Genomic DNA, 19,606 nt, shown 5'->3' with positions numbered 1-19,606 from the left:
TAGTATATTTATGTTGTTTGGGGAAAATAATTAATAATTTTAAAATAATCTTTAGAGGAAAAAGAAGGGGGAAGAAAAAAGAAGAAAAAGATTTTATACAGTCATTACTTTCTAAATATCCATAGTACTTTTTCTCCATTGATTAGTGTTTCCTGTCTTCATCCGCACTTTCCGATGGTGCCTAATATAATTAATGTCACATGGAAATTAAGAGTAATCACAAGACACTACTAGAATATGTATATTCTATATGTATATTCATCTAGAGTTCAGCTAAAATTCAAAACTGGCTTATGGCTTATGCAAGATGTGGACTAATGCAAACAACAACTAAAAGCAGCAGAGGAAAGTTATCATGCCCAGCAAAGTAGCATATATAACTGTGCCTCCATGTGTCAAAAACTCATATGAAAAGAGAAAATTTCAGCAAACACAGAAATACTTAAAATTATGCACACAATTTACATCATGCAGACAAAGAAAGCTATTTATTTCAACAAACATTTTAAGTCATCCACAGTAGTGAATACAGTGAGGTTATTTTTAAAATATTTGTTCTATTTTATTTTTTTTTTAGATACTTGTTTTAATGAAAGTAAATAAATTATTCTAATTCAAATGAATGTGCTTTCAAATTATCTACTGATGAGAAACAGCAACATCACAAAAGACAAAGTCCATGAATATATTCTGGACTTCTTATGAATGAAAGTCACCAAACTAGAGAAAAAAGCTATTAGCAAACACAATTATGTTTTCATTTTCTTTCCCTTTTCCCTCTTAGGACATACAAACTACAAATATCTTGAACAATGAAAATCCAAAAGAAAGAATGGAGGATGATGCATTTTTACTATTTCTTAGAATGTCTGCATAGTAAATTTAATATTTGGGAATACTATCAGTAACTCATTTGACATTTCCCAGTATCTTCATACTTGAGGCACAAAAATTTAAGAATAATTTTTATTAGTGAGAGAAACAAATGTTTTGCTGAGTAAAAATAAAACATTTATTTTCTGCAGATGGAAATTAGTCTCCTTCTTTGGAATGGACATAAATCTGCTTTCCATTGCTTCATGTTAGATAAAGGAAAGGTCCATTATTAGGAAAGAAGGAGGTGGCATTTTCCCATCAGAGGCCTGCAGAGTATCTCTGAGACTATCAGAAGCCATCAGTCTATGAATAATACATACTGGATGGAACTGAAGTGGAAACCTGTATCAAATTCTTGCAAGATTCAAAAATAAAAATTTTTTCTTTGCAGAAAGCTTCCTTGTCTGTAGGGAAAAAAAAAAAGTAAAGGGTCCATGCACCAGACCAGAAACATATGAACAGATATACTCACAGGAAATGACAAAAGATGACACAAAGTGACCCACTCACACTCCTGCATGCACTCAAACATGCATGAAAACAGCCCTAATAAACTAATATTACACTATATGTTAACTAACTGGAATTTAAATAAAAACTTAGAAAAAAAAAACAGCACTAATGAATTCTGCTGAGAATCACAACAAAGACAATTTGCTCCTTCCAAAACATGGCAATATTTCAATATGATTAGCAATGAAAACTTGTCAAAATCATAGGAAAGTTTTAATTGTTTAATTATTTGAAATTAGTCACATTAACATTTACAGTTTTCTTAGGATAATATAGGGCTATATTTCTTCTAACAATATCTACAAGCATTCCATTAGAGAGACAGGGTACAGGAGGAAAGATGTAAGGAAGTAACTGTACGCAATGAAAAGAAGGGTGAGATGAAGAGCATGTCGGCTGAAATCACTTGAATTTGAAGTAGAAAAATCACACAGATCATTTTATCTACTCCTACATTTGTTACAGACAGAAATAAACAGGGAGTCAGGAAAACTGGGTTTTATTCCATTTTTGCCCCTGAGCAAGTCGCTAGACCCTCCAGTACTAGACCTGTGAGAGACACTGCTCTTAAATGAGGTTTAGTCTCCAAATTCTCTAATATTCACTCTAATTTAATTATCATCAATCCACAGTTGGCTAAAGAAGAGAGAATGTTCAACTCTCATTGCTGAAATCGTGTGTTATATTCTTTTCAAATAATGAATGCTAGAATTAAATTTTTTAAAAAACATCAGTTTGCCAAATATTGGCATTTTTTTACTTGTATAAAATCCTATTAATATTTCCTTTATTATTGGCCCATTTAAAAATAACTTTGTCCTGAGTAGAATACAGTTAACCTTGTTTCACCTCTTAAAATAAATAAGCTATACCACGTATACCTGTGCAGATTTGCGTATTTGTGTTCAAATGCACAATCATACAAAAAGTAAGTTTGGTTTTACTATCATGCAAATTAAGTGATTAGTGTTAATAGAAAAACAAGCCTCATTCAGTCCAAAAGCATAACAGTAATATATTTTTGGACCAGACTATCTTCTAGAAAATGCTTATGCTCTTTCTGATGTAGGTAAAAAACTGAACAGACACACAGTTTTATATCATGTCCAAATAGCTTTACTTTGACTGTCTTAATTTCCTAATTTGCTTTCATATTACATCATTATATTGCTTTTTAAGTATATCCTAAAATCAATACAGTATATGAACTTTCATTTTTGTAGGGGGCCTTGTGGACTTCCTACTGTATAATACAGTAAGTTTTAAATGTTCAAGCTACACAATTATTAATGTCTAATGAAAGATTTTTATTATGTTATTTAAGATTTTAAATTAGAATTCATTGTGATGGTCCTTACTCTTATATATATGGATGGGACAGAATTCAACAACTGAGAGTCATTCTTCTGATCCCATTTCTTAAGTCTAAAGAGTGCTTATTTAAAAGTAGAATCTATGTCCAAAAATAACTACTATCTCTATGTGATTATTTTATTAAATATTTGTACTTGGAAATGATGCTATAAACATTTTATTTCACTGTACACATTCAAAATCTAAATATATTTTCATGTGTCTTTTTTCTTGATGTATCACTGAGCTGCAAGAAAGAATTACTTTTTAAATAACTTTCCTTCCAAATAAAATGGAATCACCTATGATCAAATATTGTTTCTTCTTTTTATTGAATCCATAAGACTCTGGAAAAAATAGCTGAACATGTTATATTCCTCAGCATGTTTTCATAAATTCACAACCACTTCTGAAATCTTTAGAACACTGATTACAACACATTAACACATTTATTCAATAGTTTATAATAAGATGATATTATTAAATAACTATAAAGTGAAAATTATTAAATTTAACTCAACGCAAAATACTTGTGTTAAGATTATTAACCTCATTACTATTTATTAACTAATTTATAAAAGAGATGATCTTAAAAGTTTCTTCAATCTCAAAGTCTATTAGGTAATGTTTGCAAATCTAGACGCATTTGGGGTAAAGAAATACGATAGGCGTTTTTTTTCTAAAGTCATTTTAGGGATACCTGGGTGGCTCAGTGGGTTAAGTGTCCAACTCTTGATTTCGGCTCAGGTCCTAATCTCAGAGTCTTGAGATGGAGCCCCAGTCAGGCTCTGTGCTGAGTGCAGAATCTGCTTAAGATTTTCTCTCTCCCTTTCCCTTCCACCTACCCACTCCCACTCACACACTCTTTCTCAAAAATTAATTAATGATTTAAAGTTATTTTGTATTTAAATTGAAAACTTAGAGAAATTGGAAAGAAACCATCTTCCTACCTTAGCACACATTCTTGGTATTTTTTACAGCAACTTTCAGGTTTGTTTCCCCCACATGCTTAGCTATATGCACTGTGCAGATAGTTTCCATTAATGTTTTATCATATACAATTTTTTACCTCACAGGATCATTAAATCATCTTTATGGTGTAGAAAAGTCCACAAAGTGTATTTGCCATAATTTATTCACCATTTCCCTGTCATGCCATTAGGTTGTTTCAAATTTCTATCACTATAATTGTATATTGTAATCCTTCTTCCAGATTTTGAAACATTTCTTTATAAGTATTCTCAAGAATAAGATTTCTGAAGCAATGTGAATAGTCATTGTAATGACTCTTGATTCCTATGCTAAATTTCTTTCTAAAGAGTTTGTCACAATAAACCCAGTAATGTATTTTGTCAAATTCCCCAAGAGCAAATTTTAACAAACAAACAAAAAAACCTTCAATTTTGTTTGCAAAATATAATGTCTTCATGGTTTACGTGTCTACTTTCTGGTAAATATAATGAATTATTTGACTTTGAACACATAATTATGTATTATTACTTAAAGCGTTATTAGATCTCTAAATAACATTTTCCATGTGAGTAGAGCCTTTCTATTAAAATAGGTGATCTTCTGTAATTACAGTTCTGTATGATGATCATAAGGACATCAAGTAAACATCTGAATTTGCTGTAATCTCTTGATAGCACCACACCAGCTTTATTATAATGTTTTGTCTTCCCTTTCCTGTGCAAACATCTTCCCCACTAACAGAAACTCCTAGGAAATTAAATGTAAAATAAATTTAATACTTATCCAGAACCACAGTATTTTAAATATGAATCTGACAAACTGCTGATATTTTTCAATGTATCCAAAAGAAACCACAGGAAGTTTAGACTTAATGATAGTTATTTTGGACTTTACAAAATAGTAACCTAATAAAGAAGTGAAAAATATGTCTGTTGTTTTTCAGGTCACAAATATGTTCAGTGTAACACTTAACATGCTCTTTGCAAAAAGCATGATCAGCTCTTAGATAAACCAAGACAAACTGGGGTTTAAACTCTTTATGACACTAAGCAGTTTACTTAACTCCTCAGCAGCTTCATCTGTCAAGTGAATGTAATAATGAGACTGTAACAGCTTTATTTTGATTATTAAAGAGATGATGCATGCCTGCACAATAAATTCTCCAAATGGCAGCTATCATATGAACACTTGGGGTTTAATTTCCCCCCTTGAACCTCATTGTTCCATTTACTTAACTACCCATATTCCATCAAACAATTTAGGTAGACTCTAACGAAAGGAATCACTATCATCTAGTTGATTTATACTTTTTAAATATAGCACTGACAAACACCAAAAACAGACACAACTTCCTAAATGATCTGCACCAGTGAATATGATTTATAGCAAATTAGTTATTATGAACTCAAGTATTACCAAGGTACTCGGATAATGTTACAAAGCACAGCCACGTGGAGATAGGAATAGAGTCTATGTCCTTGGATGTGCTGAGGAACAGCATCTTCTTCATGTGCCTTCATATCTGTATTTTAAGAATTAAAGTAGCACGTTTTATATCTTAATAGTATCCTTCTAAAGACATTATCTTTACAATTTGGAAAGTTTTTCCTAACCAATAATATCAGTGAATTTTAAATATTCTGAGTAGCTTTCAATTTAATCATACTTTGCCACTATATACGTAGCATGCATCCTTTAAAAAAGTAAATATTAAATAAAATGTATGACCCTGATAAAGCAAAGAGGATCCATAATGTTTTTATAATGATAAAATGTATTCACTTTATAATTTCAATTTTTAAAATAAATATTTAGGAGGTTCTAAAATAAGAACCTTTGTCTCTAATCACTGGGTCACCTAAAATCTGTAAAACACATATGATATTTGTAAAATAGTGAAGTCTAAGAATGTCTTGTTTTCATCAAAATAGGATAGTAAAATGCTACGTTGAATAACATAAGTCTTAAATTAATGCCTAAGAAGAATTTTTAAAAGGCAATTAAATCTGGGGGAAGGAAGGCATGGAGAATAAGAGAGCCAAGATCCTTTGTATTTTGAGTGTTCTTCTGTGTATGACTTGGACCTCAATGGAGCTTGTGAACCATTAACTTCAATTACACTGAAAACCCCAAACAAACCCTGGGCACTATAAATCTCATTAATTTTAAACACATGGGGATTGGAATAAACGGACTTTGAATTAACTCAATCCAAATTACCTAATATTAAAATATAATTGGAATTCAGTTGCTTTAAATTGCTTGCCAGTCTGAAAGGCAGACTGCTATACCAAGGTTTATTATAATTTGTCTATTTTTGAAGTTTCAGAATATCTTTGTAAGTAAGGTGTGACTCCAAAATTGGAAAAATAAAGGAATTTCACTGGTGCTTTCATATATTTCCTTAGTGTCGGGGGACATTTTATCAAATTTCAGCTCTAGACAAGGGAAATTTTACTATGAGTTGGTTAAACTAAACATTAAATTTGAAACAGAAGTGTCAACTGCTTAATATACCTGATAATCTATTATTCTTAGTAAAACTGTAATTTCTATATTTGTAGGTTTCATACTCTTATCCTTTCTAAAGTGATGAGGCAAAGTATGATTTTAATATCAGCTTAACCATAAATGAAAATATAATCATAAGAGGAATAAAAAATATTTGCTAAATAATAAGAATAAAAAATATGTTGCTAAAAAAAAGATAAATCATTTTGAAACAGCCTGCCACTTTTTGGAAGTCTTGTATCATTATCCCTATACACTTATAAAGTCACTGTTTGAAAATATTATAACAATTTTGTGTTATTTGTACTAGTCTTTATATTTGATTATTAAGTGTTTGAGAGCTATATTTCAACAGGTCCCCAAATATCAATATTCTAATTATAAGTAAAAAAACTGTTAAACCTAGGATAAATGTGCATGCACTCTATGTCTCTCCAAGTTACATTTCCAGGAAACTATGAAAAGTAGATAATAATGAAAGGCAATCCACCTTCAAAGTCCATGATATGCACATACAGCATGTGAATACTGATACCTGAGAAGAAATGTGCTTTGAAGCCCTTCTTGGATACAGTATTGTCAGATTTGAATTCAATTCGCATATTGTTGAACTGAGATGTGATCACGTCAGGCACTTCGGCACCACAAAATTTGCCATGCAACTTAGACTCAGAGGAAAGGCCACTCCAAATCTCCACATAATCGTATTTGCAAACCTAGAAAAGACATGGTTATGACAGTCACCAGATTTGAAAGTATCAAGTGGTTGACATTTACTTTTGAAAAATTTATCATGTTTTTTCCCCTCTTTACTCCTCTGGTAGTCAAACTGGAATTAATATGTAAAGAAAAAAAATCAGGGAAAGAGTCCAAATATGAGGCAGATGGCATGAAAAATAGAGAATTTTGCTCTGAATATCTCTAAGAGATATATATACCAATGCGTGCCTGTTGACATGTATTTACAGCATGTATCTTTTCCAAAAAATAGAGTTTAGGAGAACTGAGATACATATTTGTTGAGACAATGGTGCTGATGGTTACAAGAACAGTATTTGCTGACTTTAAAAAAAAATTGTTTAAATTTTCACTAGGAACTGTGAAAGAACTTGTCCTCTCTGTCTTATTTAATGCCGAGAACAGTGACATGAAACTGATACAACTCGTCTATGAAATGACCATTAACAAGAGAAATGTTCCTTTCTATGGTAAAAAAGAGAAAACTGAGGTTCAGAAATTTCTAAATAACTTGTCCAAAATTATACTTATCATATGTAGCAGTTTAGTGAAAATAGCACAGAGTTTGGCTTGGTCTGATGCTGCCTCCCGGAAAAACTATGTTCTAATCAGAAGAGCACCCTTAGGAAATTTCAAAGGAGACAGACATTGGAGGATACAGTAAAAAGGATACTTTGCCTTTCAAACTTATCAAACAAATTGTTATTTCTTAATTTCTTAGAGTTGCCAGGCACTATAAAATTACTCTTGAGCTATGCTGCAGGATTGCAAACAAATCTATGTGGTGGAATGGAGAGGGGAACTGACACTCCGGTGAAGCAGACTTATTCTGATTTATATGTAATGCACTAACAACACCGAAATGGAAGAAGCTAAGTGAATGCCAGGTATTCTCTGCAATTTTACAGCTTCCAACAGATGTTTCCATAATACACTTCTCCAAAGTTTCAACAGAGCACATTCTAAAGAATACATCTTGCATGAATGACCTTATTACATAAATGTCTAATTAGCAAAGTTTCACAATGCATACGATTGAACCCTGGGGCCTGATCTGTACTTTGCAATATGTCAACTCAAATGACTGGTTCTTGTGATATTAATTAGGTGATAAATAAGCAAAATATTGCTAGGAAAGTTTTTAAAAGTCTTCTATCTACTTTGTTACAGCTGCAACATCCATTTTCAGAGGGCTCTGACATAGGATAGGAGAATGTTACTGAGGTTAAAGTTGTTTGACATCATTGATATATATATATATATATATATATATATCAATATAACAACTAAAACAATGAAGTAAAGTTTTAACTTAACCCAGTAATCTATAAGTCAAGTTTTTGCTCATGCCTTCATTTTAAGTAAATAAGACATCAAACCACAAAAACGGCCTTTCACATAGCAACGTCATTCTAAGTTTAAGAAACTTGGGATATGTTAGAGAGTTTGTGAAGGATCCTCCCAGGAATAAAGACCACCACCATGGAAAGAATGCTTTCAGAATACAATGACCCATTTATTTCAAACCCTCTACCCTCCTTCCTCCTGAATACAAACTTCCAGCCTTCATAGTAACATCTTTCAACTAATGAATCAAAATGTCATATCAGTCACAGCTGATCGCTTTAGGGAAAATGGTAAGAGTAGAAGTCATTCAACAACAAGTTCAGGTCAAATCACAGAACCGGTAGGGAGATTACCATGTTAAAAAAATGTTGCTCTTATGAAAACTTTTCTAAAAATGCTATAAAAATATTTTATTCATTTTAATAGTTCTCTAAATTTCAGGTAATCATTAAGGGAGAATTTTGTTTCATGTGGGCAAAGTATGTTAGAAATATAAATAGCAGATTTTACTATCATAAAACAGAACACACAATGTAAGGAGGATCTTGAAAGGTACACTGAGCTCTAATACTGTATAATTCTCTAAAACATGTAAGTTCATCACATTTTAAACTTTAATATCTTTTAAGGAAACACAAAAGTCAGCAACTTCTTTTTACCTCAAAGCCATCAGTAGCACTAAAAAATCCACATAAGTGCCTTGACTAAAATAGGCAGAATTAAGAGGAAAAAAATTCATTAAAAAGAGATAAAGAAAAGTGGGGGGAGGGGGAAGAAGCAAAGATACATATACAAAGACAACATAATGGTATAAAATCCACAAATATCATCAACAATCATTGCTCAGGAGCATAAATATACTATATTTCTGTTTTTTCACTTCTTTACAAGTGTTCAACAGATGTATACCAGATACAAAATAATATTTGAGTTAATTTTATCGTACTTAAAAGATTTAAATCATGTTCATTTTAAAATAAACACAGAAAAGAAGTCACTGGAAGAAAGGATATGGAAATTAGAATGAGAAAAGAAAGTAAGAAAGCTCAAACAAAACTGAAATTCAGCCAATGTTGACCAACCACGCAAAGGACACAGCTCTGAAAGTTCTCATTTCTAGGATTAACATTCCATTTGAATTTGGTGTGTGTGCACTAGCACACAGGAACTCTCAAATAAATGATTTCACTTGTTTGAACGTGGTCACATGGAAGAAAACTGGACCTTTATCACAATAAGTTACATTTTATAAAGGAAAGATAGTGTCAACTAAATGCATCTTTGTTAAGATTGAAAGTATACCAGGTTCTCCTAACTGGCTATATTTGTTATGACTCAACCAGTAGATTTTGAATTTTGACCAATTGTTTGATTTTTTTTTTCTTTAGAAAAGTCTATGTGACATGAAGCTGACCCTATTTTTTTCATAGTTCTTCTGTAGATCAAGAAATTGCTATATATTAATATACTATGTAAAACTCCTTCTGGGTATTTTTCAATCTCCCAGAATTAGTCTAAAATATTATCCAATGCCAACAGGAATTACAAGCAATTGTAGAAATGAACAGGAGAACAAAGACAGACTATGACTTCTCTATGGTTATACTACTGAAATCCATCCCCCCTCCCTCCCTCCATCCCTTGCTTCCTTCCTTCCTTCCTTCCTTCCTTCCATTTACCAGTTTGTCTTCAAAGGGTCCCAAAACACAATAGAAAAAGTTATGTTTATTATTCACTTACTTCATTGCCCTCCAATTCAAAAAACTCAAACTTCATGGAAATTCTGTATTGGGTTGGTGCAACCACCTGCCACACACAGTTTTTATTAGGAGGGTACTCCTTGGGCCATCCTGGAGTGGTTATGGTGCCATTAAGCTTGGTAAGAAGTCCACCACAAGCCGCTAGAAGGAAATAAAAAGACAAGGTTTTCCCCTAATAGAGTCAACTTCTTCTTAGCACCTTTCCACTGACAACCAAACATCTCAGCATTCAATTTCAATCATCTTCCAGATTCTTCAAAATCTAGAAAGTTGCAGTCTCTGTTCCTTAGTTTGTAGTACAACTATTTTAATCATCAAATCCCATTCATAAGATGTTAATCCGTAGCTTTGGACCCAAGCAAAATACGGCTATATGACGTTTCAGATCACTCTCAAAGTTAAAGAAGCAATATAAAGAAAACTGGGTGTCAGTTGTCTTATCTTTTAAATGGGTATAATAATATCTATACCATATTGTTGTTATGAGAATTAGTGGAAAGATAAGCATAAAGCACACTACAGTCCAATGTAATGAAACCAAAATCAACTGCTTATTTCTTCAAATTCTTTTTCCCTAAGATAAGCAATTCTTGCAGTTACTTGAGTTAGTAAACAAAATAAACTAGAATAAGGAGGTCATTTTATCATTCCAAAACTCCATTTAACAACTATCTTCATCTTTTGAATGATCTATTTAAAAGGGGTAGCATTTAATATGTTACTTCTCTTCCTTATTGTTAATGAAATTAGCAAAATAATGGAATCCAAACAAAAGAGAACATATATTGTACAAGGTATGTAATTAAATCCAAGGGAGTCAAGAGTTACCTAAAGTAACCAGTCTCTTTAATAGCCTTTGTGTATATACATGCACAAGCATCACACACACATGTGTGTGTCTGTGTGTGTGTGTGTATGTATATTATTGCATTTATAAATGTATTGTAAAAAATAACCTGTACTTTCATACTTACCACTTTTTGGTGAATTATTAAAAAGTAAAATAATTATTTTTTAGGCACCAACAGAACTAATAGTCATGCTACCTTAGTATTGTCTGGTACATAATGTTCTCTGTTTAAAGATACTACATTGCCTTCATAACTGTATCTATTTTATTCTAGTACAGAGAGCAGATTAGTAGTTTAATAGATAGGATGAGACTTTTGCCCAAGAGAAAATTTTAAACTTTTAAGTAGAAACGGATAGTCTCTGACTTTCTTTATTTAGGTCAGTTAAGGGTATGGCATTTATTCATTAAGCAAGTAAGTCTGTCACCTTTACCACTGTTATGTCCTGTATTACAGATACAGTAGAGAACAAGGTGCTCATTTTTGGGGAATTTACATTTTACATTTTTGTGAGAACCACCAAAAGTAAACTTAATAATTATGTAACTATAAGTAATGTTAAACTACTACAAGTTCTATGAAGATGATTTTGGCAGACATGTTGAGAGACAAATCAAGGAGGAATAGAACAGAGGAAGGAAGATAAGCCCCTTTATGTTGTAACTTAAGTATGGGGCTTGAAATATGGTGGCACAGGGGAAATGAGGGGGGAAAAAGAGCAGCTTTAAATTCTGAAGGAAGTGATCGTAAGACATGGCAACAAAACATTGTGCAGGAAATATCTTAGAATGTGTAGAGGAAATGGAGAAAACACAGCAAAATCTCTTTGTTTATGAATCATTTATTAACAAAACAGACTTAGCTCCTGCTTTATGTTTGTGCTAGATGCTAGAGATACAAAAATAATTCAGATTCAGGATTCTGCACTTTAGTAAGGGAGAGGGACCCATAAACTATGTTAAGAAAAAGTAAAAATAAATGGTAGATGGATGGATAATATCTAGACCTAGACAGAGATAAAAATAGAAATAGATATATAGAGAGATGATATAGGTAAATAGAGTAAGAAAGAGAGAGGGAGAGAGAGGAGAAATACATAGAAATAAAGATCAGATAAATAAGATGGCCTGGTAACCAAAGGAGGAAATGACTGATTCTGTAACAAGCACACAGGCAACGCTTCATGTTAATAATGACTATCAACTGAGTCTTATCAGTTGAGGAAAGAGGTTACTATAGAGGAAAGGAAGGGAGGCAGAGGGAAAGAGAATGAGAAGGTATTAAAGAAAGAAGGAATGGGGTGGCGGGGGTGGGGTCAGGGCCCCGGGGTGGTGCAGGTTCATGCCAGGAGCTCTACATGCAAATGCGACCCTACCTTCACAGCTCCTCTTGTCAGGTCCCAGTTCATAGCCAGGCTCACAAGCACACTGATAACTGCCCAGTGTGTTCAGACATCGCTGCTCACAGCCCCCATGGTCAGGTTTGGCACACTCATCTTCCTCTACAAAGATGGCGAGAGAGGTAGAGAACAACCAGAGTATTATGTTTTACAAACTAAGGTGTGAAATTTTTTGAAAATATGACACTTAATAACTGAATGAAACAAAGACAACTGATTTCTTCTACAAAGGAGCAGGAACAACTTGCAAGCCTTTGATAGATTGCATACCAGAATTCATGCTGCTGCAATCTAAGAGTTGTGTAAGAACCAAGGGCAGGACTAGAAACATAGCGGTGCCAACTGAAGATCACCTTATCTTCAACATGTATGTGGGTTGTTTGCTTTTTTGTTTTTTCTAATTCCAAGGCCAAAGGGAATTCTTACAACACAGAGAATGCCCAGAATAAAATAGAAAAACTTATTGAAAAAACAGCTTCACTTGTTGATTTCATAGTATAATTTGCTAGATATTCTGAAAAATGCTTTTAAAGAAATGCCATTATAAAGAAACAGCTTATGGTGAATATAAATTGAAAGAAAATTCTGAAATTTACTGAACCTCTTTAAAGTATTCAGTGTTTTTTATGCAGACATATTGATCCAGGAAATATAAAAATTCCATATTTTGTAGCTACATACACTGTTTTATTGTATATGGAAACATAAAAATGCATATATGAAAAATATATAAATATATATGTATGAAAAATATACAGTATTAAAACAATATACATGACAAGGTATTCCCTAATCTCAATTCCCAGGAGTAATCTAGTATGAGTTAAGAAAATAGCAAACAATATTCTTTGGAGAAATTCTGCACTGGCCAAACTCCAAGCATTTTTTTTTAAAGATTTTATTTATTTATTTGACAGACAGAGAACACAAGTAGGCAGAGAGGCAGGCAGAGAGAGAGGAAGTGAAGCAGGCTCCCCGCTGAGCAGAGAGCCAGGAGCAGGGCTGGATCCCAGGACCGCAGGATCATGACCTGAGCCTAAGGCAGAGGCTTTAACCCACTGAGCCACCCAGGCGCCCCATTGCAAGCATTTTTGATAACCAATATATAAGCGTCATAGGAGAGAATCTTGATGGTATGTTTCTTCTACTATAAAATACTACAAAGCTAATGCATGTAAATGTACAATTTAATGGATACTTTGAACGCATTTAGTGAAAGTACCAGGGTTCTCTGCCTTTCAAATCATATGGTGAATACCTAAGTAATTCTCAGGGAAAATACATTATACTGTTCTTTAAATAACACAAATGTTCGGTTATTAATTGCACTAAATTTTGACATACACAACTAAATCCATCATTTATTTTATAAAAGTCAGTGTAAAATTTTTTTTTCTCTCCCAGTAAAAGATTTATTTATAATGACACACTTAATGTTAAGTGCCTATGAATTTTCTAAATGCAAATTTGATGCTTTTTGTACTAAAATGGCTTTGTTTTGGGGTGCCTGTGTGGTACAGTTGTTTAAGGGTCTGACTCTTGGTTTTGATCTCAGGATCTTGAGATTGAGCCCTGAGTCGGGTTCTGTGCTCAGCATGGAGTCTGTGTGAGGATTCTCTCTCTTTTCCCTCCATACCCTCTCAAGTAAATAAGTAAACTTTTAAAAATAAATAAATAAAATGGTTCTTTTTACTTCAGTAATGCACACCAAATAAAGGAGATGAAAATATACTAAAATTTGGTTATGTGATTTAAAATTAAAGCTGGTCAATAATAATTCTTTGCCAAAGGACATTTTAGGTATCAGAAGAGTCTGCTAAGGAGGCCATACATTATTTCCAACATGGTGAAACATTATTCTCTACAAGGTGGTTTAGAAACGCTGTCACCTGGAAATAAATTAATTAATGACTTCTTCTGGATATGAATTTTATGCTGACTACATTGCAAATGTTTTTTCCCTGTTTAAATTCCCTGTCTGGATTTTGCCATTTTGAGCATTTCATAAAAATGGATGGTAGGATATCCTAATGGAGTTCCTGCCCTGTGCTACAAAGTTCCAAATTCCAGTATTTTACCATTGATCTTTCACATCAAAAATCATTCAAATATGCCTAATGCACAGTGCAGGATTAACTTCCAGTATACCTTTTCTGTAGTTCTCTCTTAACTCAATGTTAAATATCACATTTTCCCCTAACAAAGAAAATCTTACACTTTGAATTACTTCAAATTACCTTTAAAGAAATTGGCAGCAAACCCTGCCTTGTTCACAGTTCCATCAGAAACAAATTTCATCCACAAGGTATTGGAGGTAGATTTGATATCTTCAGGTTTATCATAACCACAGAAACGCCCTATCAAAGGACTATTTTCACTGGTTCCATCTCGAACTTCTAGGTAGTCATAGGCACAGTTGTCATGTCTTTCAATCTGCAACAATAAAAATATGGGAAGATATATCTCATTAATAGATAAAACAATTTTTGTAGAAAGAGTATTATGTGTTCTCAGTGCCATAGTACTGACAGGGTCATCTAACAAGTTACTTATACCAAATGGGAGCTCTTCTTGTGAGCGTGCATGACAATATCTATACCACCCATGAATAAAGGGCCTATTTTTCTGGTTGACAGAGAGAGACACAAAAATCTATGGAACAGTGTATCCACATGCGTCACAATCAACAGAAGTCAGCTGCATTTTAAAAAAGTAAAATAAAATGTAAGTACTAATCCTTTGGGGAAAAAGAGCTAAAAAAAATCCAGACTTAAAATTATCATTAAAAATCTGAATGAGATATTCTATAAGCAATGTATAATTTATTCTGTAACATAAAAATTGTTAGTTCATCAACAAAACTATTAATTTATTCATAGAGAAGTCTGATTCAATTCTGTTGATAAATATTGCACTGTTTTAAATTATAAATCTCTTTTTAAAGGAAAATTTGGTAATATGAAATTACATACTTCCTAGTCTATATAATTCTTTACCGATAGCATAGCTGTAGCAAGTCTATTGTATGTAGAATCAATACTGACTATTCCTTCCTCAGGGTAATATGGCTGTTCAGGTGAGCCCTTTTACCCCAATACACTCTTCTTAATCCATATAACCTGCAGGAACTCAATATCTTTCCTTAAAAAATTAAATGCAAGTAAGATCTCAGACCCATAAAACTTTAGGAAGAACTTCATGCTCATGGACCTATGTTTTAGCCCCAAACTTCTAAAAACAACAAACCAAAATTTATAAATTGTTTTTCAAACTATAAAACAATTTCTAAATAAAATTCTTACCTTTTTTCCTACATAAAGTGGGTATTAGCCCCAAACTCTTAATAAGTTAAATACTTATTAGATATTTAAATCTAAAAAATACAAGCATCTAAAATCAATAAGCCGTGAAAAGTATCACATCCTGTCAACTCACAATTAACATACAATTCACTAATTTATGGAATTCTTCTATTAAAAAAAATGAGTGTCAAAGAATACATTTATTCCATAGAACCATGGTCTGAATCAATGACAGCTGGTATAGCTGGTTGAAGAATCCATTTCATAATTTTGTCAATACATTAAGAATGATAACCTTCAAATGAGATACCATATGGACAAATAGAAAACAACAGATTCTGAAGGACAGATTAGATCAAAACTAATTACTACATTTGCTGCTCATCTTTTCCCAACCACAAATCAGGATGCATTCACTCCTTCAACAAATATTCAGTGTCTGCTCGATGCTAGGCGTTCTTCTCACTGCGTGGTGTGCATCCTTTAGCAAAATAACAAAGAGCCTCACCCTCCTGGACCTTACATGCTACTGTTGGGTAGAGAGCAAAGGGATAACAAACAAGATAAACAGTGAAATTATAAAATATTTGCAACCAATAAATTCTATGGAAAAATATAAAGTGAAACAAGGTGAAAGGTATGAAAAGTGGGGAAGCGAAGTTTATAATCTTAAATATATAATCTTAAATTATACCACCAGTATTTGGGTTTGATTTACAAATCATGTTTTTTCCTAAAAATGTGTTTTCTTTGTATGTGAAATTAAGGGAAAGAATGGGAAAATGTTCACTATAAAAAGTATCTCACTTTTGGGCACGTGGGTGGTTCAGTGGGTTAAGCCTCTGCCTTCAGCTCTGGTCATGATCTCAGGGTCCTTGGATCGAGTCCCGCATCGGGCTCTCTGCTCGGCAGGGAACCTGCTTCCTCCTCTCTCTCGCTGCTTGCCTCTCTGCCTACTTGTGATCTCTTTCTGTCAAATAAATTTTTTAAAAAATCTTAAAAAAAAAGTATCTCACTTTTAAAGCATATTTTTAAGACTACAGCTGTTTAAATAGAGAGATGGTCTGGGAGAGCTAACAGTGACACTAGTAACTTAATTAGTCACCAGGGATGATAAGGCCAATCTGACCAGCTATATTATATGTTGTCTTTTCTCAGTCTTTAATATACTCCTTCCAAAATCACAGTTCTCTATAAATATGAGAACATTTCCAGATGGCCAAAGGGCTTTCTTCGGTCAAGGGGACACATTTTCATCCCAAACTCTCCAGGTATAGGCTTGATAAAAGAATGAACAACAGTGAACTGGTGACAAACTGTAGAAAATAAGAGAGGTCTCAGCAAGCTCCCCTCACCTGCCTGGGTGAAAGGCACAGAACGGATTGCTCCTGACTCAGGAATCATTTTGGAAGAAAAAGGAAAGAATGAATTAGAAGAAGAAAGGAAATGAGAATATACAATAAAGTGGCTCCTTTTCATAGGTCAACTAAGAAAAATAAAATTGGTTGATATTATAAGCCATACTAGAATAAAAAATAAGAAGCCTAATGAGAAAGGGTTTTTAATTTCTGTTTTGAGGAAACAATGGCTTTCAAAAATTACTATGTTAACAAGGAAGAAACCAAGATAGACACTACCAAAAAAGAAACCAAAAAAACCTGTACTTTGTTCTTCTAATAGATACATAATAGATCTCTTTAAATTTCAACTTAAAGTATCTGCATATTTACTGTTTACTTAGCAAAAAATTAGAGGTTTAAATATTTTATATGATAAACAAAGTATAAATATTTCATGGATAAAAGGCATGAAAATGGTCAATTTTAGGATTAATTCTACCGTTACCTATTAATGAATTATGTATTTCATACATATTAAATATTATGCACTTTGTGTAAGGGGTAACCAAACAGAAACTTATATTGTATTTTCACAAAGCAAATGCAGTTGTTCCTGCCTAGAATGTAAAATGTGCCTCATATATATGAATTTATGATATTTAGAAATGCATTATCCCTTTAAAACACTCCTAGATATCTTATCAATGACCTCAAGGATCTTTACATATTTTTCAGTATAACTCCTTAATTCTAATTGTAATGTGTGCACAATGAATCTTCCCTATTGGTGTTAATTATGATTATAGCTCTTCAACTACATCTACACAAGAGTAATGATGGTGAGCACAAATGAAAGTTTGAGTTCTTTTAGTTATGTCATTTATGTAACATTTTCTTCAGCTATATCAATTACTTCATAAATTGACATACAGAATGGATAGAAATAAATCTGGTTGAGGCTAAAAAGTGGATAAGTCCATTGGTATTTTGCCAGTAAGCTCCATAAGAAGGAAGAACAACAAAGTCAATGATTTATAAAAACAAAAAAGAAAAAGCAGTTTCTTTTCGAGTTACAGCATGGACCCAGTTCCTATCTGGAACCTGAATGCAATGTCGTGCACAATTACACATCTAATAAATATGTTTTGATAATGATGATGCTGATTTATTACAGACTTCAAGATAATCAGAGCACAAACCATATACAAATGTGACAAGTTTATCGTAATGTTAACAGACCTAATATGTACATATAGAACACAACAAAAGTGACAGTAAGCACTGAACAGTTTTTAGGAAACTGAAATTTAAAAGATACTGGAAGGAGATTCAAACACACAGAAAAGAAAGAATGAGTACAAAGGTTAGCCAGAAGGGATTAATATTATATTTCATTACTATGTAGAGCTCAGGCCTTTACTGGCAGGTTAGAAAAGAAGCATGGAAAAGCTGAGTGATGTTTATTTAGCAAGAACTAAAATCAATTAAATGCAACCTAAAGTAGTCAGCCTCTCATTCTAAAACTGCAAACCAGTGCTGAGATTTATGGTCGAAAGAAAGGACCAGGCCCAGGCTTAGGATCCATTCATACACTTGGCCTTCATTTTATAATCGAATTTCCAAATAAATATTACAAAAAATCTACCTAGTTATTTGTAAAAAGCTCTGAAAACTCCAAAACTTCTAGATAATGATTTCAATAAAAGCTCCTCGATATTCCGTGAAAAACTAAAAATAGATTGAGAAGTTCTTCACTTGATTCAACAATCCCACTTCGGGGTATATATCTAAAACATTGAAAGCAATGGGGTGCCTGGGTGGCTCAGTGGGTTAAGCCTCTGCCTTCCACTCAGATCATGATCTCAGGGTCCTGGGATCAAGCCCCGCATCCGCCTCTCTGCTCAGCAGGGAGCCTGCTTCCCCCTCTCTCTCTGCCTGTCTCTTTGCCTACTTTTGATCCCTCTCTGTCAAATAAATAAATAGGATCTTAAAAAAAAAAAAAAAACTGAAAGCAGGGTCTGAAAGAGGTATTTGTACCTTCATGTTTATACCAGTATCATTCACACTAATCAAAGGTGGAAGCAATCCAAATGTCCATCAATGGACAAATGAATCAACAAAATGCCGACTATATATGCATGGAATGTTCTTTAGCCTTAAAAAGGAAGGAAATCCTTTCATGTGCTACAACATGGATGAACCTTGTGGATGTTACACTGAGTGAAATAAGAGTCAGAAAAAGGCAAAAACCAGATGATTCCACTTACATGAGGTACCTAGAGTAGTTAAATTCATAGTGACAGAAAGTAGAAATGTGCTTGCCAGCACTTGGAGGCAGGGGAGAAAGAGGAGTTGTTTGGGGGTATAAAGTTTCAGTTTTGCAAGATGAAAAGAGTTTTGGAGAATGGTTGCACAATGTGTATGAACCTAACACTACTGAACTGTACACTTTAAAAATGGTTAAGATAGTAAATTTTGAATTTTTTTATTTTACTATAATAATGAAAACAACCCTCTCCTATGACTGTTACAATGTAGTTTTAAAATATAATTAATATAATCCACTACACAAATGATTCAACTTCTACAAATAATATAACTTAAAATCATATACCCAGGGAACAATGTTAAACTCATTATTTTT

General features: G+C 33.0%; 1 protein-coding gene across 1 annotated transcript in view; it reads right to left on the bottom strand.

The window, feature by feature from the left end:
• The window catches only part of TLL1 (tolloid like 1), a 170,299-nt gene that overhangs the window by 34,811 nt on the left and 115,882 nt on the right, over nt 1-19,606 (bottom strand). The window contains exons 16-19 of the mRNA XM_032855437.1: nt 14,558-14,753; nt 12,297-12,422; nt 10,051-10,211; nt 6,761-6,941 (exon numbers count right to left, since the gene is read on the bottom strand). Coding sequence (XP_032711328.1) covers nt 6,761-6,941; nt 10,051-10,211; nt 12,297-12,422; nt 14,558-14,753 — 664 coding nt within the window. The remainder of the gene's footprint in view (nt 1-6,760; nt 6,942-10,050; nt 10,212-12,296; nt 12,423-14,557; nt 14,754-19,606) is intronic.

Source organism: Lontra canadensis, unplaced genomic scaffold (assembly GCF_010015895.1).
Source record: "Lontra canadensis isolate GAN:19392208 unplaced genomic scaffold, GSC_riverotter_1.0 scaffold10, whole genome shotgun sequence".
NCBI lineage: Eukaryota > Metazoa > Chordata > Mammalia > Carnivora > Mustelidae > Lontra > Lontra canadensis.
This window is presented reverse-complemented; position numbering and strand designations above follow the sequence as displayed.